The 27936-nt window shown below is 32.0% G+C and overlaps 2 protein-coding genes across 2 annotated transcripts in view; both read left to right on the top strand.

The window, feature by feature from the left end:
- LOC139498896 (uncharacterized) overlaps positions 1-27936 on the top strand; it is a 253701-nt gene that overhangs the window by 30952 nt on the left and 194813 nt on the right. The window lies entirely within an intron of this gene.
- LOC139498910 (uncharacterized) lies at positions 1623-26418 on the top strand. Its single transcript, XM_071287501.1, has 7 exons — positions 1623-1667; positions 11600-12053; positions 13932-14707; positions 15177-15207; positions 17318-17589; positions 19468-19495; positions 20724-26418. Exons 2-7 carry the CDS (start codon positions 11795-11797, stop codon positions 21098-21100), a joined length of 1743 nt encoding a protein of 580 aa, XP_071143602.1. The 5' UTR covers positions 1623-1667; positions 11600-11794; the 3' UTR covers positions 21101-26418.

The raw sequence follows: 27936 nt of genomic DNA, 5'->3' as shown, positions 1-27936 counted from the left end.
ACAAGCTACCAAGTCGACATATTTACCTGTGAACCTCTCAGATGAACCTTCTACACAGCCACAATCTACCAAGTCGACATCTTTCCCTCTGAACCTCTCGGGTGAACCCTCTCAGCAGCCACAAGCAGCCCAATCTTTGTCACAACAGATTTCCTCTATTGAGTCTAAAAAACAGCAAACGAAGAAGAAAATGACAACTAAAATGACTAAAAAAGAAATGAGAAAGAAAATGGAAAAGGTCCTCAAAACTGGTAAATATCAAATGAAAGTTGGCAGACTCATCTTCTGGGACTTTGGAGGACAGTATGTCTATTATACAACACACCAGACATTCATGACTTACAGAGCATTGTTTCTAGTAGTGTTTGATGGAAGTAAAGGATTGAATGAAGAAATACCTGATGTACTGTGTTTTCCAGGGCAGCACATGACACCAACCCCTGCAGGTAATATATATCAATTACAATTGTAACACCTATATTACTGAACATACTTCATTTACCAATGACATGCATAAGGACAATTAAAAACCAATTGTCAAGAGAAAAAACATCCTCATCCTGATGATCAAAAGTCTAACTTATTTGTTGGTAAATACATAGATAGAAGGGACTCTTAATGGTCCATTATCTAGTTTCCATTCCTTTACTGGTTTCAAAACTTAGTATATGTACCTACAACCTCGCATTTTAAAACATTGCAAAATTGCCTTCTAGATTTCTTTGTGTTGTTTTGCTGTTTGGTTACTGTCTCATTGATGTTAATTTCATACCTCCTTTAATTCATTCAAATTCACAAATATCACAAACATCATTGATATATTATATTATATGTTACATAACGAGTGAGAAGGAATGTCAGATATCAATTTTTATGTCTTGTCATGACCTTTTAAATATGACAAAATGATATTTGTCATTTGTTCTTTTCCGGTGTCAAACTGTAACATCAGACATTTGAAGGCTGTTTGTACGCTTCAGAATGTAATAAAATTTGAGAAAAAGAAGATTGTCAGGTGAAATGTGTGAGTGTTATGTATAATCTAATTGAAGAAATCACAATGTATGTAGCCATGGAAGAAATGTACATAGTCTCAACCTTTGAAAGTCATCATTGACCTAACGGATGACCAATGGTAATGCCGTAATATTGTCCTGTTATGCCAATCAAATTAACGCTGATTTTCATTTCACTTTTTTGTATAACACTCTGTGCAGTGTGATACTAGAAATATCTACTCATGCAAGAAATAGGTAACAGGTTCCAACCATAAGATAATGGGATACTAAACAGTTTTTAAGAACCATAAATGTTTGAAGTCAAACACTACAATATTTATTGAGAAATTCAGGTCAAGTAACATTTTTTCTGGACAAAGCATACAGTTCTCAAAACGAATATTTCCACACCCCTGAAAAATTAGTTACAGAACAAATTAAAACACATATTATTTTTAACCTTATTTTTCTTTCAGTCTTTTTACTGCACTGGGTAAACTCAATCTTGACCTATTGTAAGGTGGTGTATGCTGGCATCCCTAAGATCTTGTTTGTTGCCACCCATAAGGACAAGGTACCAGTGGTAAGTGGAAAAGATATAAATAGGTCTTCTATAAAGGCTTCCCTAAGATCTTGTTTGGTGTTACCCATAAGGACAAGGTACCAGTGGTAAGTGGAAACTATATAAATAGGTCTTCTATAAAGGCTTCCCAAAGATCTGTTTTGGTGTTACACATGAGGACAAGGCACCAGTAGTAATTGAACAAGATATAAATAGGTCTTTTATGCAGGTATTCTTAAGATCTGTTTTGGTGTCATCCATAAGGACATTGGTAGCAGTGGTAAGTGAGAAAGATATATATATAGGTCAAAAATACAGGTATTCCTTAGATATGTTTTGATGTAACCCATGAGGACAAGGTACCAGTGGTAATTGAACAAGATATAAATAGGTTTTTTATACAGGAATTCCTTGAATCTTGCTTGTTGCCACCCATAAGGAAAATGTACCAGTGGTAATTGAACAAGACATAAATAGGTATTTTATACAGGAATTCCTTAGATCTTGTTTTTGTTGCCTACACAAACAAAGTACCAAAAGTAGGTGATTTGGATATAAGTCAATAATATATTGGATAGGGGTGGTATACTTGTTTACATACATCTGTCCATGTTTCCATTCGTTCTATGAATTTTTGGTTGTCTTTAACAGGAGCAACACACATCATAGTTTCTTCAAATTGGTATCAAGCTTCATGTGAACATGCTATAGTGTGTGATGAACAATACCATCCACTACCTGTTAAAATGTAGTTTTATATTCTTAAACATGATGGCTCTCACAGACATGTGATGGAATATTTTGTACAAGCATGCATTCCATAAAAAAAATCAGTTCCAGAAAACAACAAGGGTTTAATAACTTACTAAATGAACAAATTGGTCGTTATGACTGTTTGAGAAAAAAAAATGGAAAAAAGTGATGTTACGTAAAAAAATAAGGAACACAGAAATAAAGTAAGCAACATGAAATAGGAATAGAAACGATGGTAGATCCAGTCATTTTTATAAGAGGGGCCATTGACTGCCTAAGAGGGGGGCTGCTCCAGTCATGCCTCAGTGGTTCCCTCAAACTGCCAACTTTTCATAATGCCCATGGTTTTTTTTTATGCAAGATGGCTGTCATAGTCCTAAAAAACTTCAAGGGGGTCTGTAAATACATTTTAATGTTGTTTTTTTTGGGCTCTTGTATACTTTTATAAGCCTAAAGTCATTGTAATATTAATTGTTTTGTTTAAATTGTGGACAAAATTGCTCTTTCAAAATTTCATTTTTTTCCCCATTCTCCTCTGAAAAAGGGTTGTAGGTAATCTAGATTTTTTTAAGCTGCAAATTCAATCCAAAAAATTAAAATGCTAGCCTAATAAAATTTACTCTAATATAGAAAAACTCTTTTGCAAAGCTACAAAATATGTGTACGATAAACAGAAACAGGCAAAAATATTCTCAATGCAGAACTCCACTGGTTTTTAGCTCACCTTCCCGAAAGGCCAAGTGAGCTTTTCTCATCACTTGGCGTCCGGCGTCCGGCGGCGTCCTGCGTTAACTATTACAAAAATCGTCTCCTCTGAAACTACTAGGCCAAATTTAACCAAACTTAGCCACAATCATCATTGGGGTATCTAGTTTAAAAAATGTGTCCGGTGCCCCGCCCGCCCAACCAAGATGGCCGTCATGGCTAAAAATAGAACATAGGGGTAAAATGCAGTTTTTGGCTTATAACTCATAAACCAAAGTATTTAGAGCAAATCTGACATGTGGTTAAATTGTTCATCAGGTCAAGATCTATCTGCCCTGGAATTTTCAGATGAATCGGACATTCGGTTGTTGGGTTGCTGCCCCTGAAATGGTAATTTTAAGGAAATTTTGCTGTTTTTATACGACCGCAAAATTTGAAAAAATTTTCGTCGTATATTGCTATCACGTTGGCGTCGTCGTCGTCGTCGTCGTCGTCGTCGTCCGAATACTTTTAGTTTTCGCACTCTAACTTTAGTAAAAGTGAATAGAAATCTACGAAATTTTAACACAAGGTTTATGACCACAAAAGGAAGGTTGGGATTGATTTTGGGAGTTTTAGTCCCAACATTTTAGGAATTAGGGGCCAAAAAGGGCCCAAATAAGCATTTTCTTGGTTTTCGCACTATAACTTTAGTTTAAGTAAATAGAAATCTATGAAATTTTGACATAAGGTTTATGACCACAAAAGAAAGGTTGGGATTGATTTTGGGAGTTTTGGTTCAAACAGTTTAGGAATAAGGGGCCAAAAAAGGGCCCAAATAAGCATTATTCTTGGTTTTCGCACAATAACTTTAGTTTAAGTAAATAGAAATCAATGAAATTTAAACACAATGTTTATGACCACAAAAGGAAGGTTGGTATTGATTTTGGGAGTTTAGGTCCCAACAGTTTAGGAATTAGGGGCCAAAAAGGGTCCCAAATAAGCATTTTTTTTGGTTTTCGCACCATAACTTTAGTATAAGTAAATAGAAATCTATGAAATTTAAACACAAGGTTTATGACCATAAAAGGAAGGTTGGTATTGATTTTGGGAGTTTTGGTCCCAACAGTTTAGGAATAAAGGGCCCAAAGGGTCCAGATTTAAACTTTGTTTGATTTCATCAAAAATTGAATAATTGGGGTTCTTTGATATGCCAAATCTAACTGTGTATGTAGATTCTTAATTTTTGGTCCCGTTTTAAAATTGGTTTACATTAACGTCCAAAGGGTCCAAAATTAAACTAAGTTTGATTTTAACAAAAATTGAATTATTGGGCCTCTGTGATATGCTGAACCTAAACATGTACTTAGATTTTTGATTATGGGCCCAGTTTTCAAGTTGGTCCAAATCAGGATCCAAAATTATTATATTAAGTATTGTGCAATAGCAAGAAATTTTCAATTGCACAGTATTCAGCAATAGCAAGAAATCTTCAATTGCACAGTATTGTGCAATAGCAAGAAATTTTCAATTGCACAGTATTGTGCAATAGCAAATATTTTCAATTGCACAGTATTCCACAATAGCAAGAAATATCTAATTGCACAATATTGTGCAATAGCAAGAAATTCCAATTGGATTTCAATTGGAGTTATCTTTCTTTGTCCAGAATAGTAGTTGAATCAACTTAAATCATTGTTTTATACAATATACAATGTATATTCACTTTTACTACCAACTGATAGATTAAAACAATCTTTACCATTCAGTGATAACAAGCACTTTTTTTACATTTTAATATTTTATGATGTATTTAAATGAGTAGTTATTGTTGCAAACTTCATTAGAAATTTGAATTGAGATCAGTTTTGAAATAAGGGAAAGGGGGATGTGAAAAAAAATTGGAGGGTCAATTTTTTTCATTTCAGATTTCATAAATAAAAAGAAAATTTCTTCAAACATTTTTTTGAGAGGATTAATATTCAACAGCATAGTGAATTGCTCAAAGACAAACATTTTTTTTTAAGTTCATTAGACCACATTCATTCTGTGTCAGAAACCTATGCTGTGTCAACTATTTAATCACAATCCAAATTTAGAGCTGAATCCAGCTTGAATGTTGTGTCCATACTTGCCCCAACCGTTCATGGTTCAACCTCTGCGGTCATATAAAGCTGCGCCCTGCGGAGCATCTGGTTGGTTATTATCTTGAATATTATTATAGATAAAGATAGACTGTAAAGAGCAATAATGTTCAGCAAAGTAAGATCTACAAATAAGTCAACATGACCAAAATGGTCAGTTGACCACTTTAGGAGTTATTGCCCTTTATAGTCAATTTTTAACCATTTTTCGTAAATCTTAGTAATCTTATAGAAAAATATTCTCCTCTGAAACTACTGGGCCAAATTTAACCAAACTTGGCCATAATCATCATTGGGGTATCTAGTTTAAAAAATATGTCCGGTGACCCGGCCAACTAACCAAGATGGCCACCTTGGCTAAAAATAGAACATAGGGGTAAAATGCAGTTTTTGGCTTATAACTCATAAACCATAGTATTTAGAGCAAATCTGACGGGGGTAAATTGTTCATCAGGTCAAAATCTATCTGCCCTGAAATTTTCAGATGAATCGGACATTCCGTTGTTGGATTGCTGCCCCTGAAATGGTAATTTTAAGGAAATTTTGCTGTTTTTGGTTATTATCTTGAATATTATTATAGATAGAGATAAACTGTAAACAGCAATAATGTTCAGTAAAGTAAGATCTACAAATAAGTCAACATGACCAAAATGGTCAGTTGATCACTTTAGGAGTTATTGCCCTTTATAGTCAATTTTTAACCATTTTTCATAAATCTTAGTAATCTTTTATAAAAATCTTCTCCTATTAAACTACTGGGCCAAATTTAACCAAACTTAGCCATAATCATCATTGGGGTATTTTGTTAAAGAAATGTGTCAGGTAACTCGGCCAACAAACCAAGATGGCCGCCATGGCTTATAATAGAACATGGGGGTAAAATGCAGTTTTTGGCTTATAACTCAAAAACCAAAGCATTAAGAGCAAATCTGACAGGTAGTAAAATTGTAGACCAGGTCACGATCTATCTGCCCTGGAATTTTCAGATGAATCGGATAATCGGTTGTTAGGTTGCTGCCCCTGAATTGGTAATTTTGAGGAAATTTTGCTGTTTTTTTGTTATTATCTTGAATATTATTATAGATAGAGATAACCTGTAAACAGCAATAATGTACAGCAAAGTAAGAACTAAAAATAAGTCAGATGACCAAAATAGTCAATTGACCCCCTAAGGAGTTATTGCCCTTCATAGTCAATTTTTAACAATTTTCTTAAAATTTGAAGAATTTCAATAACATTTTCCACAGAAAGTACTGTTGTAGATAGAGACAATTGTAAGCAGCAAGAATGTTTAGTAAAGTAAGATCTACAAACATATCACCATCACCAAAACACAATTTTGTCATGAATCCATCTGTGTCCATTGTTTAACATTCACATAGACCAAGGTGAGCGACACAGGATCTTTAGAGCCTCTAGTTATGTTTCCAAAAAGTTGTTGGTTTAGGATATCGTTTTTATTGACTGGACTTTGTATACTTTAAAATTTTGACCATGTTTTAATTAAATCAATATAGTATTTTGGAAAATTTTCCATTTGTAATCCTCGTAAATCCAAACACTTACCACAATTAAATTTAATATCAAACTTCTTGGGCCACCATTTGACTAATTTGTGTTCCAGTTATCGGTTTTTGATCTTTAAATCTTTTGCATACTTTTGATTTGTTTGGATTTAATGAACGAGTCTATATTGATCATACCAATCCCCCCTTCCTCTACTGGAAAGCAACACACGTCCCTTTTAATCAAATTTACTTTTCCCTCCCATAAAAAGTTCCACATGACATTGTTTATTTCTTTTTTATATTTTTCAGGTAAACCTCGCATTTCGATTTAGAACCCTATTTTAGATATAATCAATGATTAATAATATTAAGACCCTGCCCTTCAATGTTAGGTCACGAGATTTCCAAACCTCAAGACACGCCTTAATTTTCTTAATTTTTTTTTAACCATATAGCTTCTATATCAACACTGTATCCATGCATGACCCCCAATGCTTTAATTGGTTCACTTGACCACCTAATTTTTTTTATATTTTGGTGTTTTATTTTTCCAACATCCCTAATATACCCCTACATTCTTTTCATAATTTATCTTAGCTCCCGATGCTTTCCCATATATTTCTAAAACCTTAAAATGTTTCCTGGATTGATTCCTCTGTTCTATTAAAAAATTGTGTATCGTCTGCAAACATGTTAATCTTAACCTCTTTTTTTTTCATTTTCCGTGTTAGGGTGGGGTAAATTTATTCCTTGAATTTTTGGATTAGCCCTAATTGTGGCTGCCATCGGCTCTGCTTGTAAAATGTATATTATCAGCGATATTTGACAGCCCTGACAGATTGATCTAGAAATTGGGACGTATCTTGATTGAAAACCGTTAGTCATTAAACAAGTTTAAGCATTTTTTAGTAACATTTTAACCCATTCCCGAAAAGTATTCCAAATTGAAATTTTTCTAAACATGCATCTAACCATTCCCATTCTGCATAGTCAAAAGCTTTTGTTTGGTCAAGAAAAAGGATTTATCTTTCCTCGTCTTCCATATCTATAAAATCGAAAATATCTTGCAGCATTCTATTAGAATCAAATATTTCTGTCCTTAACAAACCCTTTTTGATCTGTTTCTATAATTGATGGTAGAACTATTTTCAAACGTTCAGCCAGAACTTTTGAGCAAATTTTATAGTCTACATTTAATAATGTTATAGGTCGCCAGCTTTTGATATCCTCCCTCTCCCCACTTTTATATAATAATTATTAGCTTATCATTCCAAGTCTCTGCGATTCGGAAAGTGTTTTATCAAAAAAAGGCTTCTTTTAATATTTGCATAAGCTCATCCTGAATCAAGAACCAATATTCCTGATAAAATTCTGCAATTATGCCATCTTCCCCTGTTGATTTATCCTTTTCATTAATTTTATTGCTTTGAAAATTTCATCTTTTGTAATATCACTCTCGCATAAATGTTTTTCTGCTTCAGACAGAGTTTTATTTTCATTATTTAGTAGTTTTTCTCATAATATTTTAATTGTTCGCCTAAGATTTCATTGATATTATTTTTGTATGTGCCATTTTCGGCTTTTATTTTTTACCATAGTTTTTCTTTTCCTCGTTTTTGTTCTAATCTAAAAAAAATAATTTGTGGATTTTTCACCTTTTTCATACCACTTTATTTTTGATCTTATGCGTGCTGCTTCTGCTTTTTGTTCGTAATATTTATACATATCATTTTTTAGTTTTTCAACCTCATTTAGATTTTGTTGTGTTCCATCAGTTTCTAATAGATTTTCTAATTTATCTTCCCAATTTTTAACTTCATTTTCATTTAACCTAAGTTTCTTCGAAATAGTTATTGTTATGTCTTTTATCTTAGTTTTTGTTAAGTCCCAGAACTCCTTTTTATCTTTAAACTTATTTATGTTTAGTTTCCAAGATTTCCAGAATGTTTCAAAAGTATTTTGAATAGGTCGGTTTTAATTATACTATTATTCATTTTCCAATAACCTGGGCCACTGTCATGATCACTGAAGAGGAAATAAACAATTTTTGCATTGTTTAATCTACAATCGATATTCTCACTAGTGAATATATAATCTATTCTCGAGTATGATTGACCCCTTGAAAATGTGTATTGTTTTCAAAAAATGTCCGTCAATTTATTTTTTTCAATGAATTTTTTTTGTTCATAATTTCCTGCATCTTCATGCTTTGGCATATGTTTTCTATCTGATTTCCTATTTAGACAACAATTAAAATCTCCCATAAAGTAATTCACAATATCATTTTCTTTATTTCTTTAAAACTTTTTAAAGAAATGTTTTCTTTCTATGCCATTATAAGGGGCGTAGACACTAAAAATTCTAACAGTTTCGTTTGAGTCTAATTTGAATTCAACTATTAATTTCCTTCCCACTGCATCTTTATATTTTTCAGTAATGTTTATATCTAAATTTGGTTTCACTAAAATTGCTACCCCTTTGGAAACAGAAGTCCCGCTTCACCAAAAACTTAACCCTCCCCATTCTTTTTTCCATTCATTTTCTCCAAATTTTGTACAATGAGTTTCCTTCAAACATATAAAATCAAAATTCTTTTTCTGACACCATTGAAATAATGCATTTCCTTTTGACTTATCTCCCATACTGTTTGCGTTTAATGAAACTAAACAAATAGACATACTTGATGGGAAAAAATAAATATGTATATTATTGTCTCCCAAATTCTGCATATTTAGTTTGCTATACATTTCAGTGATTTCATTTATGTTATACAACATAATAAAAGTCCAACCTATATTCAATACATTTACAACAAATGAATTTGCATGTACATTTACAATGCCTTTCTTTTTTTAGAGTTATCTCCCATACCATATATTTCATATAATTATTATTTGCCTACTTATTTCACCAACAAATACACATATTTGTATCGCTAACATGATACAGTTCAATAAATTTCCAAAATATTTACAATAAATGCAAGATTTTGCATACGCAATAATAGCATGGCTTTTTTTTTTTTTTTTAAAGTTTTTAGAGTTTTGTCTTTTTGATTGTTGTTTCTCAGCTGATCCTGGTGTAGAATATGAACTTCGAGTTCTCTTTTTACCACTGGTAGTTTCGTATTCGCCTAATCTGTCTATGCTCATAAAGTTCTTGACAAATAAGTTGTTTTGCCCCTTCTGGATTAACATGTACTCTGGATGTGTCATTTTTGTCAAACATGCCTGGTCGACAGAAATCATCCCACAGATCGACGAAAGATAGTCTTTGATCTTTTGAACATACCTTTTCCATATACAAATTTACAGAATGAGATGTTAGATTACATTTTGTTAAAGTTTGACCTTTGCCCTTTCTTGGCAGTATACTGAAAATGCATTTATTCGCATTTGAAAACTCTGCTTTTACTTTATTTAAAGCATTTGTCATGTTAACATAAATTAGTTCTTTATCTGTATTGTTTTTTGTGACGTCGTTTGTACCCAAAACAAAGATGACCTTCGACACATAATTTTTATCAACACTTTTGGCCAGTGTGACTTAAAGTTTGTCAATGCCTTCTGCTGCACTACCAGAAACAGATGCATTATGTATTCTGCTGTAAGATATCTTGAGAGGGCAACAGTTCGATGCACCTAAAATGATTGTATTAGGGGGTAATGGTAAACAATTATTTTCGTTTTCAGGAACAGATTGTATATACGCCGAATGTTGAGGGGTATCGTTGTCAACAGAGACATTCAATCTGATCTTGTTCCGTAGTTTCTCGTCCCTCCCTAATTTTGTGAACATAGGTCTATTCATTCTCTTCAATAATTTTCTCATTTTGCTTGTCTTTTCTTACGGTTTGTCTATTTTGATTGCAGTTTCGTTTGATATGACCTTCTTGACCACATTCGATACATACGTTATCTGTGAGCAGACAGTCTCGAATAATATGCTTGTGGCTACTGCCATGAAAACAGTATAGCTGTCGTTCTTGTCTTTGTGGTTTCATATCACATCGGTATGAAGGGTGGTCCGTTCGACTACAGTATCAACATTGGGTTCTATTGTTGTCAGCAAAAAGTCGGATTTCAAATCTTCTGAGTTTGGTGATATTGGGGATGGTTGGAACGCAATTTATAAGCTGAATATACCGCATACCAGTTTAAATGTTAGTACCTCTTATAGTCCCCCTTTTAATTGTGTCTTGGACTACTTCAACGTATTGTCTCTTAAATGTACAAATTGCAAGATCACCCAACTCGACAGGTGCATCCTTAATCGTAACATGTGTCACCTCTTTTTCAACATCAACAAATTTGTAATGATAGTTTTTAAGTTTGATACCCTTTATTAGTAATAATATTTTCGATGCCTGATCATCAACAGTAACAACACATTCTCTTTCAGTCAATTGTATAGCTTTAACCTTTTCTCTGTTTATATAGTTTTCCACTTCGTTTAGAATATCTGTATGTGTTATCCCCTTGATATACTTTGAACTAAAGTGTACTGACTTGTATCTTTGTATTTGTTGATTATTGTGATGAAATGTGTCTAGTTTGCTCGCCATTTTGTAAACAAAACTATATGTGTTCACTTAGAAATCAGTTTTGACAGTTTGTTTACTTCATTTTCACTAACGCTTGGACGGAAAACCTCTGCAATAAATTTAGGTTATATATCCGACGAACAGTACAACAAGCAATAGGTTTAAAGATGTTTTTTTACATTTTTACCGGAGATTACAAAAACACTACATGTCACATCAAGGGCAGATAACTTCTTTTTTTAAAGGATTTAAATAATTTTTATAATGTATTCATTTATATAGAAATGAAAAAGAAATTGATAATGACGTCAACCGATTTTCAGCAACAATCTATGCCACCTCCAAGTCTGTATTCAATAATAATTTCTTCATTCAAAGTCTTGTTTATTTTTTTTTTTTTTTTGCAGGAGGATGTTGAAACAAGACGAGCACTATTGTACAGTGAAGTAGAGGAATTATTTAAGGACCACGAAGGAAGAAATCATCTTGTCCTTGACAAAAAAATATTTGTCAATGCAACTGATAAAAATGATCAAGAAATTAAAGCCCTTAAGAAAGCCATCACAGAGCTTACTTTTGATCATCCATGTTGGGGGGAGGACATGCCGAATGCTTGTGTCCCCCTTGAACTGGAGATTGCTGAAATGGTAGCTGCAGGAAAGCAAATATTGTCATTGGTAGAGCTTAAAGAATTGAATTCAATCAGCAAGGTGTCCGTTCTGGATTTAGAACAACTTTATGATTTCCTTCACTTCCAACATTCTCTTGGGAAGGTTATCTACTTCGATACCCTTCAGCTCCAAGATTATGTTATAATTAACCCGCTACTCATGGTGGAGGTTATGAGATCCTTTGTGACAGGTATTTATCAATTGAAAACTAAGAGTTACTGTCTTATTTCATGTAGATGTCATTGTTGTAAATAATTGGACCATTGAACAATACTGATTTATGGCTTTTTTTTTTGTGTTAATGCTGATAAATATTGGTTCTTAAATGCCTTTATGGATTTCTTTGTTATCCTGGAATGTTGCTCACAATGTAAAAGGTAATGGTCTCCGTCTGTATGTGCGTCTGTCCATATGAAAAACTTCAATATTCAGACACTGTTTGCCTACAGAATTTGTTTACTTGGTAGGATTGGCTGTCGTCATATTCTCTGCACCGTGCTTAATCATTATTTTTGTTAATTAGACCATTTTTACAGGAGTAAATAGATTCATACTTGGTTAAATAAGTTGTTGTCATATTTCACCACCCTGTTTTATCGTTATTTTATTGGACAATTTTTACTAGAGTAAATTGATTCATACTTGGTTAAATAAGTTGTTGTCATATTTCACCACCCTGTTTTATCGTTATTTTATTGCACAATTTTTACTACAGTAAATTGACTCATACTTTGTAGGATTAGCTGTCGTCATAATCCTTCTATTCTGTAACTAAAAATGTATTATAGAAAGCTTTTATAACTGGTAGGATTGTTTACCACCATGTATGTTTTATCATAGCGTAGTTTCATTTTTACAGGACTCTTTTGACAATTTTTTAGCTTTTCTTATCATTTGGTGCTAGTTGTTTGTCTTATTTGTTGTTTGTTAACTTTGACAAAGTTCTTCTCTAAAAGTATGTGGCCAAATTTAACCAAACTTTTCTATAATCATGATAAAGGGTTATTTTAATGTCCCAACTTTGTGCATTAGTTTTTTCATTTTGTGTGTCAGTTCGTTCGTTTGTCGATCTGTTTGTCTGTTGGTCTGTCATGTCTGTCTGTCTCGCTTCAGGGTTAAGTTTTTGTTTCAAGGTAATTTTCGATAAATTTGAAGCCCAATCAACTTAAAACTTAGTAAACATGAATTTTAATAACCATATAACAAATACGAGTCTTGACACCAATTTCAAAGTCCATTGAACAAAGAAAAATAATAGTGCCCGCGGGTGCATCCATGTACTATGAACCTCTTTTTGTTAAATATTGACCCTACCTGCAAACCAATATGGCTGCCATTGCAAAAAAAACATACAATTTAAGTGTTGTCTTTTATAGTGAAACTTGCTTAAGACAGTGAAAGTGTAATATAATCAGAAATGCTGAGAATATTAAGATCTACCTACTCTTTATCATTATCAAAACTGTCAGATGACTTCTATAGGAGGTATCATGGTTATTGCCAGAAAAAAATGGCCTTGGCTTATTTTTTCTGATATATGAAAGTCATATTGAGTACTTAGACCATATGGCAGAGAGCTCTCAAACTTGGAGTGTTTGTCATCATTTTTACAGTAGGATACCCTTCCTTTCAATTGACTATATGATATCTTTATACTAGTATCATATTTTGCCTATCATACTACATGTACTACAAAGAAGAAAGTTAGTATTTGATTCACAGTGGCGAACTAACATTCAAATGTAATGTTAACAAGTCTTCGTTACACAAAGAAATATTATGACAGCCCTTACTACACCAAAAAATATTGTGTATTCTAAAAGAGGATTATGGTAAAGTCGATCAGAAATGTTACCTTTTTGTATAGTTTCTAAAGAATATGCCAAGGTTTGTTATGAATATGACAACATGATCCTTTCGTTTGCATTCGTACTCCCCTCTTTCTTTATGTTTACTATTATGCTACACAGACTTCTGACCTAGACAGCCATTGTTGAAAATTGATCAATGATATATTTCTTTTCTTAATAATATCATTCCTCTAAAATAAATGTTCCTTCTTTTTCAGATGTAGGATTTTGGCCAAAGAAGAAAGGTTTACAGGAGACTTTCCAAAAAATGTCAGAAAGTGGGATCATACACCGAGAAGACCTGTATCAGATCTGGAAACAAAAGGACTTCCGTGCCATTTTACCATACAAAGAGTTTATATTCAACATCCTCATTCATTTAGATATTCTGGCAGAGCAAAGGAGATATGATACAGCTACAGGAAGTCGGTTGCCAGTAGAGAACTTCTTTGTTCCCTGTATGGTCACAGAAAGAAATACCACCAGCTTCATGGAAAAAGAATGTACACTAGAGAGAGCAATATGTTTAGCGTTTGTTTTCAAAGGCACTGTCATACCACCAGCATTGCCCAATCGTCTAATCAGTGCGTGTCTGAGTATGTGGACTTTGAAGCAGTATGAAGGGAGAATGCTCCTCTTTTCAGGATTTATTGTAGTCTCATTTGACAAGACACATGATGTTGTAGTATGTGTTGAAGGCAACAAGATTCTCCTTTATATAGTCCATAAATCTTCGGCTGGACTTATAGTACAAGATGTAGCCACTGGAGTTAAGGAATGTTTGGTTACAACAATGAAGAGAATATCAGATTTCTATCAGTCAACCATCCATGAAAAACACAGCCAACAATTACCTTTTCACCTTGAATATTCATGTTCTCAGTTGACATGCTTCATTAGCGAAGAGGAAGCTTTGCAGACCAATGTATGGGTTTGTGACAAACATAAACTAACACACAGATCAATAAACTGGGAGGTTTGGAACCAAGATAAGGTATATATTTTATATAGTCAATAAGCAGAATGAGCAAATTGAAAAAAAAAATCAAAAACAATAACAGGATCAAGGACATTTTAAAACTTATTTTTGTACGAATTTAACACAATAATTACTATAATTAAAAATAGTTCCTTTATCATTACTGTGCATAGATCTAATTTGACTAAAAATGTTGTTCATATTGTTTACGATATATAATTATAAACTTAAGGACAGAGAAACATAACATTTGTATATTTTCTGTGTCGTGAACATTAACGTGGTGATTAAGAACTATTCTGAGTGTTATATTTATGTCCTGTTTGTTTCTTGTTGATAAGTTTATCAGTGTTCCTTACTTTTTTTGCCATGATGATATGTGTCTTTCTCTAGCTTTAATTTTTGATTTTACCCTTTAAATTTTCTGATTTGTATACTTTTAAACAATGTCAAATAATTATATGTTTGTATTTCAATTCTACAGAGGAATGAACAGTGTGAGCAGAATTGTCCAGGTAAGATATCCCATGTATATAAAGTTAGGATCCGTATAATTTTTTCCCCCCTGGCATACGTAAGTTTTATTATAGTAGAGAAAGGATGATAGGAAAAATTGTTTAACATTTTAAATGTCCAAAGACAAGATTTGAAGGTGTGTTTTACCACATTTCCAATTGAATATGTCTTTTTATGTACATTAACAGGATTTAAGTCCAAATATGTGTTATCGAAAATAGAATCTAGAATATCAGTGATTCATTTAAACTTTTTTTTTTAATGTGGGAATTTTTAAAAATGAAATAGCAGGCCACATATGAACTATCTCAAGTCATTCAACAATGAAATGTAAGTCACGTTTCTTAGTAAGCTTTGTTTCCAACGTATCTACCTGATGTTTATCACCTACGATATATATACCTTATTTAAAAAGGTCAGTCATCCAAGCGAAAAATGTAGTTTGTTTAAATGCTCTGTATTATCTAAGAGGCATCCATCAATAACTTGTTATTAGCATGTGATGTTTACAAACATAGCAATAGACCGAACAGAAAACCTTAGCAAAGTTGGGGCTTGGATATACTAAAATGTCCAAGAAGAATGTATTCAATGACTTAATGTCATTGGAGTGATTTTTAACCAGCATATAGATGCAAAAGAATTGGATACTTTTAGCAGTCAAATTTATGGAGAGATATAATTGGATACTTTTAGCAGTCAAATTTATGGAGAGATATAATTGGATACTTTTAGCAGTCAAATTTATGGAGAGATATAATTGGATACTTTTAGCAGTCAAATTTATTTTGAAATAACATATTGATGTGTTACTGAAGACTTCCCCGGATTATAAAATAAAAATGACATGATTTTCCCTCACAACGTTAGCTTTGTTCAATCTTTCTCATTATACTTAGTGTGTAGGTGGGTCGGATCAGTTAAAGGTGTATCATGTATGATTTTGAAGAAAAAAATACAATTTTTTTGTTTGGTGCATTTATGAAAACGAAATATTCATATACATGTAGCATTTCGATATTAGCAAACTGTTTGGTTCACTTTTGTCCCAAAACAATGCTGATGTATTTTTAGATAGCAAGACAATAGTTCAACCTCATTCAAATCTGTATTCGTACATACTTTGATTTGACCATTCGCTGAATATAGGTAACACATATGATAAGAGTGATTAATTAAAAAAAAAACCTGATAAAATGAGCATTGAAATGTGATATAAGGGTTCCGTGTTCATATCTCTTACATGTATCTCAAATTTGTAAAAACAAAAATTTTATATAATTATATTTTATTTCCAGATATATTTAGAATTATCAAAAACTGTCATTGTTCTGTGATGTGTATGTTTTATCGAAATTTGTAAATACTAAAGTTTTATCTGTGTTCAAATTTTGGACGAAAGGAAAGACCAAAAAAAGATATCAAGGATATAGATAATAGAGCCATAGTCATTATATTAGTCATTATCATCACTTAAAGTCGTTTGAATTCATATTTAGTATTGACATTATACTTTTTTACAGTTTTTTACTTCATATGTTATTCTGAATTCACATTTGATAAACCGAAATTACTTCTGTCTATAAATAGTTACCAAAGGTACCAGGCTAAATGTTTAATAAGCCACACACCCGTTTTGTCTTAATAAGATGCTTCAGTGACGCTCAGATCAAAATAGTTATAAAGTCAAACAAGTACAAAGTTGAAGAGCATTGGGGACCCAAAAGTAAAAAAAAATAGCTATAATATTAAATACATTTTTATAAAGTGGAGGATTTAAAGACGACACGATATAACGCCGTAGAAAACATTTCAATTGCTTTACAGATTTTTTTAAATAAACAAGTCAAGATGGATATTTAATACACCATAAAACGATTTGACTATTTTCTGCAAATGTTTCCCCCTCAGCTGCCACTATATGTAATGCTAAAATTGAAAGAAAAAAATTGTTTTTGACTTGTCACGAAAAAAATAGATTGTTGTTTTTCGCCATAAGCAAAAAAAAGTTTGTCCAAAAATAAATCCATAGCCCCCCTCCCCGAAAATCAAATGGTTGCTTCCTTATTGTAAGGCAAGTAACATTTTCAGACAAATGTTTAATTTCAGGTTTAAGTGATGATGCTTTAAACCAAAGACCAAGCGATACTGAATTATTGCGTTTTTCAATGAAGTGTGCATCAAGCCAAATGTATAAATTAGTGACATATCTTGAAATGTCTGAGGAATGGGAGGATATCACACACAATTATCCAAACAATATAAAGGTAGCAAAATTTTTGGTTCTATCAAAATGGAAAGAGATGAAAGAAGAGAGCAATTTCAAAGACTTGGCAGAAGCTCTGACAAACATGGATATATCAACACATGTTTTGTGTCAAGTAAGTTTTTAAAAATACATTCAAATCTGTAAACCCAGTTTATTTTCGCAATTACTTTATATTGCTTTTACCCATAATTTTTAGTCCACTTCGTGGTTATTTAATTTCGCAATTTTCTAGTTTACTTGATGTAGTTTATTTAGGAAAGATTTGAGTTTTACATTTCGCGACAATTTATTTTCGCGTTATATTTTACTCACGATAGGCAAAAATTTTGTTTTAAACAGTCTTTGACATAATGATTTAAGTAGTGTATATAGTAATTGTTTAATGTTTCTCTTACTTGTTAACTCATACAACGTTGTCATGGTTGTATACATTTTAACATTTTATAGTGGATAGAGAAGATTGTATTCTCTACAAACCTTGTATCCCCTGAGATGACTATGTACTTCGCCTTATAGGATTAAACACATTTTTTCTAGAGGTTAGTGATGTGTAAACCGGGGCGATTAACTCCCAAACTTACTAAAAGTCTGAAGTTCATTCGAATGACGTCATGTTTTGCCATGACGTAAATTCGCCAAATCATTCATGAAATTTCGCGGAATTTTGTTTAAATTTAATTTTTATACATTTTCGAAGCGTAATTAAGTGCATTTATTTTATTTCTTTATATATATTAGATAGAAACAACTATTATACATTTGTTTTTAAATCTCGATTTGTTAAAAATCCCAGTATTCCTGATAAGCATGTGTATAGTGCATGAATAGATTACGAAAGTAGTTTTGGAAAACATGGTTTATCAAAGTGTAAATCAAGAGAAACAATCTAATTGACCAATCCAATTCAAGTATTTATAGATATGCAAATCATACAAGAATTATAGAAAAATATCCGTCATTACTGTTTATTCATTCATCAATAACCATAACACCATGAAATACCCAATAGTTCTTAAATATGTGTATTACACTAATAAATCAATGCTATCACATGTTACGAGTTGCAAGTTTATATTCTAACAGAACCTTTTTGATTGTTGCAGACAAATTTGCTGACAAATTTTGGTAAAATTCAATCATTACAATAAGGGAGAAAACAATCAAAAACTCAAATTGTTTTATAAAATGTTTTATGTGTTTTTCAGTCAGCGGTCAAAGCATTTATAGAAGTTTTTTCAATCTGAATTAATTAATTTTTATGCTTGAATGTATTGAGATTGTTTATGTCCCCATCATTCACATTTAGGTCGAGTCTTGGTGAAAGTGTTGCTAGATATGATTAACTTTGTCAAACTTTCAATAAATGTTAGGAGATTTGAACAGAATTTTTGTTTATGACCAAAACACATTATCAGAAACTAAATGTTTTGAAAATGATTATGTTTGTTTTTCCTAATTTTACTGATACATTGATAAATTGATTTGTTTTTACATTTATCAAGTAGACACTGTCGGTGGGTATTTTTTTTCACATTAATTACTTTGTTCAATTTTGATACCTTGATAGAAGCTTTTATTTCTTATGATTTAGAGATAATATTTGAAGCAATTGTTTGAAAAATAAAGTTATATAGAATGTTGTAGGATTAATTATCCTGTTACCCACATCTTATGTCCATTGAAAACAAAATTGATTTGAGTTCCCACGATGCTTTGTTTCTGCTTTGGATAACAGTCTGAATAATCTACTGCAAAACAACAGAAACACTCATTATATTGCCATGTAAGGATTACTGTGGTTCTGTCTAACATGAGAGACAATATTGCGGTCATCAATCACTGAAAGGGTGGTACAATTTAAGAAGAATGTGGTATGCATGATGTACATGTATTCAATTATAAATGTGAAGATAGAACAAATTGTTTTGGAGATATCATACTTTATACCTATAACATGAACTGTATTTTTTATTTCTCATTATATATGCAGGTAAGAAGAATGAAAATAGCAAAAACTGGTAAGCAATAAACAATAACAAAACCAATACAAACTTCAAAACAAACTAAAGGATAACAAACGCAATACAAACTTCAAAACAAACTAAAGGATAACAAACACAATACAAACTACAAAACAAACTAAAGGATATCAAAACCAATATACACAATAAAACAAACTGAATGAAAACAAAACTTAATATTACAGATGATTGTAACTTATATGACTAATTGCATTGCAGTTCTCTTGGAAGTATGTTATTCTCTAGTGTAGGGTGTCTTGGGTTTGAACCCTGAATGACTTCTTTGCTAAGCATGCGAAATTAAAGAGTCAGGGTAAAGACTGCATGGTCGGATCAGAGTTTGAATAGTGTGTCTGGGTAATGGAACATGTATTCCTGTGGACTATTACTTTGTTAATTAGCATGTTAAGGATTCAACTCAGTGTGTGGGTCTCATACAAAAGACGGTTAACATTTATATTACATCAACATGTTCCCGTCCTCAAATAGCATATTAATTTGGCACAGAATCTTTAGAAGCAATTTCTCAAAATTCGTTTGATTTATTATAATGTATGTGCTTGTTATATTCTGTTCAGCTCACATGGACGACAGGTCCACAATATGCTTTCACCATCACGTTGTGTCTGTAAGTCACCTTTCAAAGAATTGGTCTACCGTCCTCTGAATCCACTTTTACATTTTGACCAATTTCGTTTTAAAAAGCATGAATGTAGTTTAAAAAAAATACGTTCAATGATATTGCTAGTGAAAACAACAACTTGGTTATTGATTTAAAAAAACATCAAACTGCTTAGATAAGATTGTTCCACATCAATAAATGTGTCAAACATACAGTTTGATGAAACTTTTTGAAAAATATTTTTTCTGAAAGATAGTTTTTGTTTTTATAGTTAACATTTACAGACACTGGAAATACATTTGTTGCGAAACTTTTTCAAATTTTAAATCTGTATCTTACTGATAAATGTACTCACTTTTTAAGTCAAAATTAATTATGCTTTTAAATTGACAGCTTCATCAAATTCATTATAATTTGTTTGTGTTTTTAACTTTGTGAGAGTATTAGCAGATCTTAAAATATTTAAAGTTGGTCTGAATATAACCTTCATTCCCAGCTAGTGATTCCAGCTCCCTTGAGCCTTTAGTTTTCATAATTTTTTAGGGACTTTTTTTCAATTTAAATCATTTTGAATCTATCATGTTTATTGTGTATATATTTCAGATATTCCTTTGGAATACCTCGATTGTATTCCGACAGATGAGATTTTGGATGCATTAGCACCACAAATAGGTCAGATATTTTTTCAACTTGGTACTGAATTGGGGTTGTCAATTGCAAACCTAGAAAATATACAGAGCAATAATTCCCAAGACTTAGCAGCTCAGAACAAAGAAGTACTGTTCAAATGGCTAGAAGACAGAAGAACTGTTAAACCTACAATACGGGTACTGGTTCAAGCTTTAGTAAACATTGGGAGAGGAGCATATTGCTTACAAGAAATTCTAAAGAATGTGGATCTTAACACCCTTGGAAGATCAGAAGTAGTGAAAGATAAAAGTTCAAGTCAGAAAACAACAAAGAAATGTTCGATATCTTAAATGCAGGAACCAGAGCGATGAAGTGTAATCCAGTCCTTTTGTTTCCAAGATGAAGAATGTTGACACGTTTCGACTTCGTTCCATATATTCCAGTCGCGGCAAGGGAAATAGGTATAGTCTTCGCCTGTCTATTTACCATTCCTTTTGATAGCACAATGCTAAGAGACTGGTTGACAGAAAGCTGTCATTCATGTACTTTTTTTCAATTATGTTGATGTATTTGTTTTTCATACTGACTATTATTTTAATTTGACAATTTGCATTGGGGCTATGTGATATTTTTTTCATAATTGTTCATAGTTTCATAGTTTATTAAAGAAAACTCAGCAGCAGGATCATATTTTACAAAATAATAACTACATCATAGATTCATTACATATATTTTAAAACTAACATTCTTATTAAACTTTCTTTTTGAAAAAATTACAATCTTTGTTTTTGATACATTAACAGTGAGTTTCCACTCAAAACAATACTACTCAAAAACATCCAGAGCCTGATGTAATCCTTCTGTCGACTCCGCAAAAAGAATTGTGTCATTGGAGTACAGAAGAATAAATAACTTGATATACAAATCAAGATTCTCTGTAAATTTTTCATTCATAAATTTTAGACAATCCATAGAGTTTTCATCCAGATATTCCTCCAGGTCATTCAGGTATAAGGCAAAGAGAAAAGGTGACATTTTTTCCCCTGTCTTACACCTACCTCACACGAGAAAAATCTGTTTTGAGTTCTCCATTTTTAGCACAAGACTTAAAATCTGTATGCATGCTCAATATAACTTAAACATTTTCCCACCAATGTTATATTTAATAGTTTTTGCCATAGTCCCACCCTCCATATTCGATGACAATCTCATCTCCCACTGGGGCTTTACCATTACATAATTTTTATACGACCGCAAAATTTGAAAAAATTTTCGTCGTATATTGCTATCACGTTGGCGTCGGCGTCGTCGTCGTCGTCGTAGTCGTCCGGCGTCCGAATACTTTTAGTTTTCGCACTCTAACTTTAGTAAAAGTGAATGGAAATCTATGAAATTTTAACACAAGGTTTATGACCACAAAAGGAAGGTTGGTATTGATTTTGGGAGTTTTGGTCCCAACATTTTAGGAATTAGGGGCCAAAAAGGGCCCAAATAAGCATTTTCTTGGTTTTCGCACTATAACTTTAGTTTAAGTTAATAGAAATCAATGAAATTTAAACACAATGTTAATGACTACAAAAGGAAGGTTGGTATTGATTTTTAGGAGTTTAGGTCCCAACAGTTTAGGCATTAGGGGCCAAAAAGGGACCCAAATAAGCATTTTTCTTGGTTTTCGCACCATAACGTTAGTATAAGTAAATAAAAATCTATGAAATTTAAACACAAGGTTTATGACCATAAAAGGAAGGTTGGTATTGATTTTGGGAGTTTTGGTCCCAACAGAATAAGGGGCCCAAAGGGTCCAAAATTAAACTTTGTTTGATTTCATCAAAATTGAATAATCGGGGTTCTTTGATATGCCGAATCTAACTGTCATGACTGTGTATGTAGATTCTTAACTTTTGGTCCCGTTTTCAAATTGGTCTACATTAAGGTCCAAAGGGTCCAAAATTAAACTTAGTTTTATTTTGACAAAAAATGAATCAGTTAGGTTCTTTGATATGCTGAATCTAAAAATGTACTTAGATTCTTGATTATTGGCCCAGTTTTCAAGTTGGTCCAAATCGGGGTCCAAAATTAAACTTTGTTTGATTTCATCAAAAATTGAATAAATGGGGTTCTTTGATATACCAAATCTAACTGTGTATGTAGATTCTTCATTTTTGGTCCTGTTTTCAAATTGGTCTACACTAAAGTCCAAAGGGTCCAAAATTAAACTTAGTCTGATTTCAACAAAAATTGAAATCTTGGGGTTCTTTGATATGCTGAATCCAAAAATGTACTTAGATTTTTATGCCCCATTTATGGGCATTATGTTTTCTGGTCTGTGCGTCCGTCCGTCCGTCTGTTCGTTCGTTCGTCCGTCCGTCCCATGTCAGGTTAAAGTTTTTGGTCGAGGTAGTTTTTGATGAAGTTGAAGTCCAATCAACTTGAAACTTAGTATATATGTTCTGTATGATATGATCTTTCTAATTTTAATTCCAAATTAGAGATTTAACCCTATTTTCACGGTCCACTGAACATAGAAAATGATAGTGCGGATGGGGCATCCGTGTACTGGGGACACATTCTTGTTTATTATGGGCCCAGTTTTCAAGTTGGTCCAAATCAGGATCTAAAATTATTATATTAAGTATTGTGCAATAGCAAGTCTTTTCAATTGCACAGTATTGCGCAATGGCAAGAAATATCTAATTGCACAATATTGTGAAATAGCTAATTTTTTTTTAATTAGAGTTATCTTTCTTTGTCCAGAATAGTAAGCAAGAAATATCTAATTGCAAAATATTGTGCAATAGCAAGATTTTTTTTTAATTGGAGTTATCTTTCTTTGTCAAGAATCAACTTAAATCTTTGTTATATACAATATACAATGTATATTCACTTTTTACTACCAACTGATAAATTAAAATAATCTTTACCATTCAGTGATAACAAGCAGTTTTTTTACATCTTATTTCCTTATCTTATCTAAAATGTTTTTAGATAATGTATGTTGGACATTTGCCAGACATGACTATGATGTCATTTTCTATTTTTATTTGCCCATTACTTTATGTAAATAACTTCATTGGAAATTTGCCAATATAAAATGTTGCTGATTAAGTTTTTTTTATTGTTTTATACAATAAACAATGTATATTCACTTTTACTACCAACCAATCTTTACCATTCAGTGATAACAATTGCAAGCACTTTATTTTACATTTTAATATGTTATGATGTATTTAAAAGAGTAGTTATTGTTGCAAACTCCATTAGAAATTTTAATTGATATCAGTTTTGGAAAAAAGGAAACAGGGATGTGAAAAAAAGGGGGGGGGTTAAATTTTTCTCATTTCAGATTTCATAAATAAAAAGAAAATTTCTTCAAACATTTTTTTGAGAGGATTAATATTCAACAGCATAGTGAATTGCTAAAAGGCAAAAACAAACTTTTAAGTTCATTAGACCACATTCATTCTGTGTCAGAAACCTATGCTGTGTCAACTATTTAATTTTAGATTTAAAAAGTTTGAAGAAGAAATCTTTAATTGTAAAATTTGTAAAATCTTGACATTTGTTTTGTGTAAAAAAAAACCATGTAATGTCAAAAATTTGATCACAATCCAAATTCAGATCTGTATCACGCTAGAATGTTTTGTCCATACTTGCCCCAACTGTTCAGGGTTCGACCTCTGCGGTCGTATAAAGCTGCGCCCTGCGGAGCACCTGGTTAACAGCTGACAATATGTCGTCTTCTGTAATTTCCTTATCTATAATTTCAATAAAACACTGACTTTTTATACTTTTAGCTAAATCCTCATAAACAATATCATCATCTGGAACATCCCTTTTATTCAATGACTTAAAATCCTGATATAATTGATCAATAGTAATTTGGATATCTTAATCTGACCCCTCTCTATCAAATCTTTTCAAGATTTTCCAAAATTTACCAGAATCTTTTTTTCAAAAGTTTACACATGTCAGATTCTAGTGCATGTTGAAAACTCTCAAAACTTTTATTCATTTCAGTAAACTTTCCCGCACTTTTTCATCTCATCTTGGTTTTCTTTATTTTTATTAGAACTGTAATGGTGTTTCGATTTATGGAACACCTTTCGATTATCCCTACATTGTTTATTAAACCAAAGTTGGTTAAAAATACCTGATGGATAGAATCTTCCCTTTGGTTAAAATACACGATAAGTGGTGCTTTTAAAAATATCACATATTTTGTCAACGATTCGTTCATTTGGATCACTTTTGTCCTCCGACAAAAGCAGTGATAACTTTTCTAATTTTGTAATGTCACTAACGAGTGCCTCAATGAAGCGGTTTGTATCACAATGACATTTTGTGAAAGTCAGTATCCTAGAAAGCTTTTATATGTAACGGGGTTCATTCCTTTCATGGTGTGTCTTTTACAATACTTATGATGAAATGTTTTTTTTTTACTTTTGAAAGAGTTATGGGACATCCACCCTCTATTGACTTTGTATGAAGCCATTTGACTGACAGTTTTCCAGTAGAGAAAGTTGATCATAATGAAAAATCTTTTAAATATTTGAAACTTTTTACTGAAGTTATTGAACAAAGAATTTTATATTTGTTTCCGGATAATACAGGGAGAACCTCTTTTTATAATTTATACAATTTATGCAAAATTCAATTGCATGTTTAAGACATCTAAAGACATTTTAAAGTTGATTTTCGTCGTTTTCACTCTATTCGCTCTGAAGCTATGGAACTTCTTTGTTGAAAAACATTTCTTTTCTGGGTTTCCAGATAATAAATGGAGACGAATTGAGTAAATTTTTAACGGAATGATTTTAATCAGAAATGACAGATTAAGGTTCATTTGTAAGGTTGTAATGTTTTTTTAAACATGAAAATGCAAATTATTTGGTTTATCCATACTGAGAATATTGCATTGACTTCAGAATTGTATGTTTAAAGCAGTTGCCAATCATACAATTTTTAATTAAAACTGGAAACTAAATTTCATTTTTGCAACAGCAATAATACTAGTAACTAAAGTGAAGTAAAGTGTCCTCTTCCTGAACAAGGGATTATCTACTTGGACTTGGTAATGATCTCGATATTTAAAGAGAAGAAATTTGGTGTAAATGTATTTTTTCATATTTTGATTAAACAGTTGTAGCTTACCAGACTCTAATGTTGTTGTTTTTTTCATATTTCCATATTTCAACAAAAAGAGACCTGTTTGTGTTATAATCACTGATTAGAATAAAACAAAGAAGATAATTTTTGATTACCAATGACAAAAACTTATCCACCCAATGGTAAAAAATCCCGCTCTACATGAAAAAGGTGAAACAATTCAAGCTGATTTATGATAAAAACATTTAAAAACTCCTAAAAGGGTGGTGTTTAATGACATTGACTTCCCATAATGGTCCAGCAGGTTGTGTTTTATTTATGTTTACAATGTTGTCTTTCTTTATATAGGACCACCAATAAGTAAACATTGAATTTATAAAAATAAGTACACATTGTATTTATAACAGATAATTTCACATTGTATTGATAATATAGTTTGTATATTTTCACCATAATTTTAGCCTATAAAAAGCTTTAACAAGCTAAAGTGTTTTCAATGTATGATTTTTATTTTGGTATGTTTATCGTGTAGTATTATTAATATATTAAAATATCAACATTATTTAACAGTTTTGTTCTTTGAATTAGATATCTTTAATGCACCTGTATTTTACTAGTAAAACCACAGTTGTTCGATGATACTTTTCGTTAAATTGTTTCAAAGAAAGAGGATGAGCTTAATATTTGCACACCTATATACATTATGAACGAGAGGGCATTACGAAAGTTTGCACACATTCCGAAATTTAAAATAGACACAAAGGGGGCATTAAACAAATGTGTTCAGAAAATCAGAAAAAAAATGATGAAACATAAAACAACAGTACACACAATTCTATACAGAAAATATAAGACTGAGAAACAAACACCTCCACCAAAAAATGGGTGATCTCATGAGTTTTAGAAGAGTAAGCAGATTCTGGTCCACTAGTGATACCTGTCATGTTTTCCCAAAGTAAACATTAGATGATAAGTCGAACACGTTGATGTGAAAAGAAAAGTTTATGCAAATGTATTATTTACTTTCCTTGGTTATTCTGTTTAAATGAAACACGATGTTATCCCTTGTCGTTCTGTTATTGAAACAAAGGTTGGTATCCGTTGTTGTTCTGTTATTGAAACAAAGGTTGGTATCCCTTGTTGTTCTGTTAATGAAACAAAGGTTGGTGTCCCTTGTTGTTCTGTTAATGAAACAAAGGTTGGTGTCCCTTGTTGTTCTGTTAATGAAACAAGTTGAAATCGATGGTATCCCTTGTTCTGTTAATGAAGCAAAGGTTGAAATCGATGGTATCCATTGTCGTTCTGTTATTGAAACAAAGGTTGAAGCCAATGGTATCCCTTGTTGTTCTGTTAATGAAACAAAGGTTGAAACCAATGGTATCCCTTGTCATTCTGTTATTGAAACAAAGGTTGAAATCGATGGTATCCAGTGTCATTCTGTTATTGAAACAAAAGTTGAAGCCAATTGTATCCCTTGTTATTCTGTCATGGAAACAACGGTTGAAGCCAATTGAATCCATTGTCAATCTGTAATTGAAACAAAGGTTGAAACCAATGGTATTCCTAGTCGTGTTGTTCTGTTAATGAAAGAAATCTTAAAACCAATGGTATCGCTTCCTTGCCTTTGAACGATGTTTGTATTGACACTAGACGTTTAATTTGTGTATGACATACATTAAGGAAGATTAAATAGAAAGAAACAACCTTTTCTGGATTTTCTCTTTTGTTACATGTGTTCCAAGACAGGATGAACTTGAATATTTTGCAATCCAAAATGCAGGAAATAAATGCACCGGAAAGACATGTAGAGGGCAGCATATACAATTGATCATTCTACAAATAACAAAACTTTTATATGGGTTTTACAAAATAATGACTATTGGAACAACGATGACAGAATACAGACTAATGAGGTTCTAAAAAATAGTTAATCGAGTATAATAGGCATACAGAAACAGAACAAGTATTCTGTTAGTATTGCATTGCAATACATAATCCTGTACTGTATAAAAATTCCTTGTATTGGAACAAACTTCTTACTTGATCAATAACTTCATGGTATAAATTATACAACATGTAT

The sequence above is a fragment of the Mytilus edulis genome, chromosome 12 (genome assembly GCF_963676685.1).
Source record: "Mytilus edulis chromosome 12, xbMytEdul2.2, whole genome shotgun sequence".
Classification (NCBI taxonomy): Eukaryota; Metazoa; Mollusca; class Bivalvia; order Mytilida; family Mytilidae; genus Mytilus; species Mytilus edulis.
The sequence above is the reverse complement of the archived record's forward strand: the minus strand, read 5'-3'. Positions and strand labels throughout refer to the sequence as shown.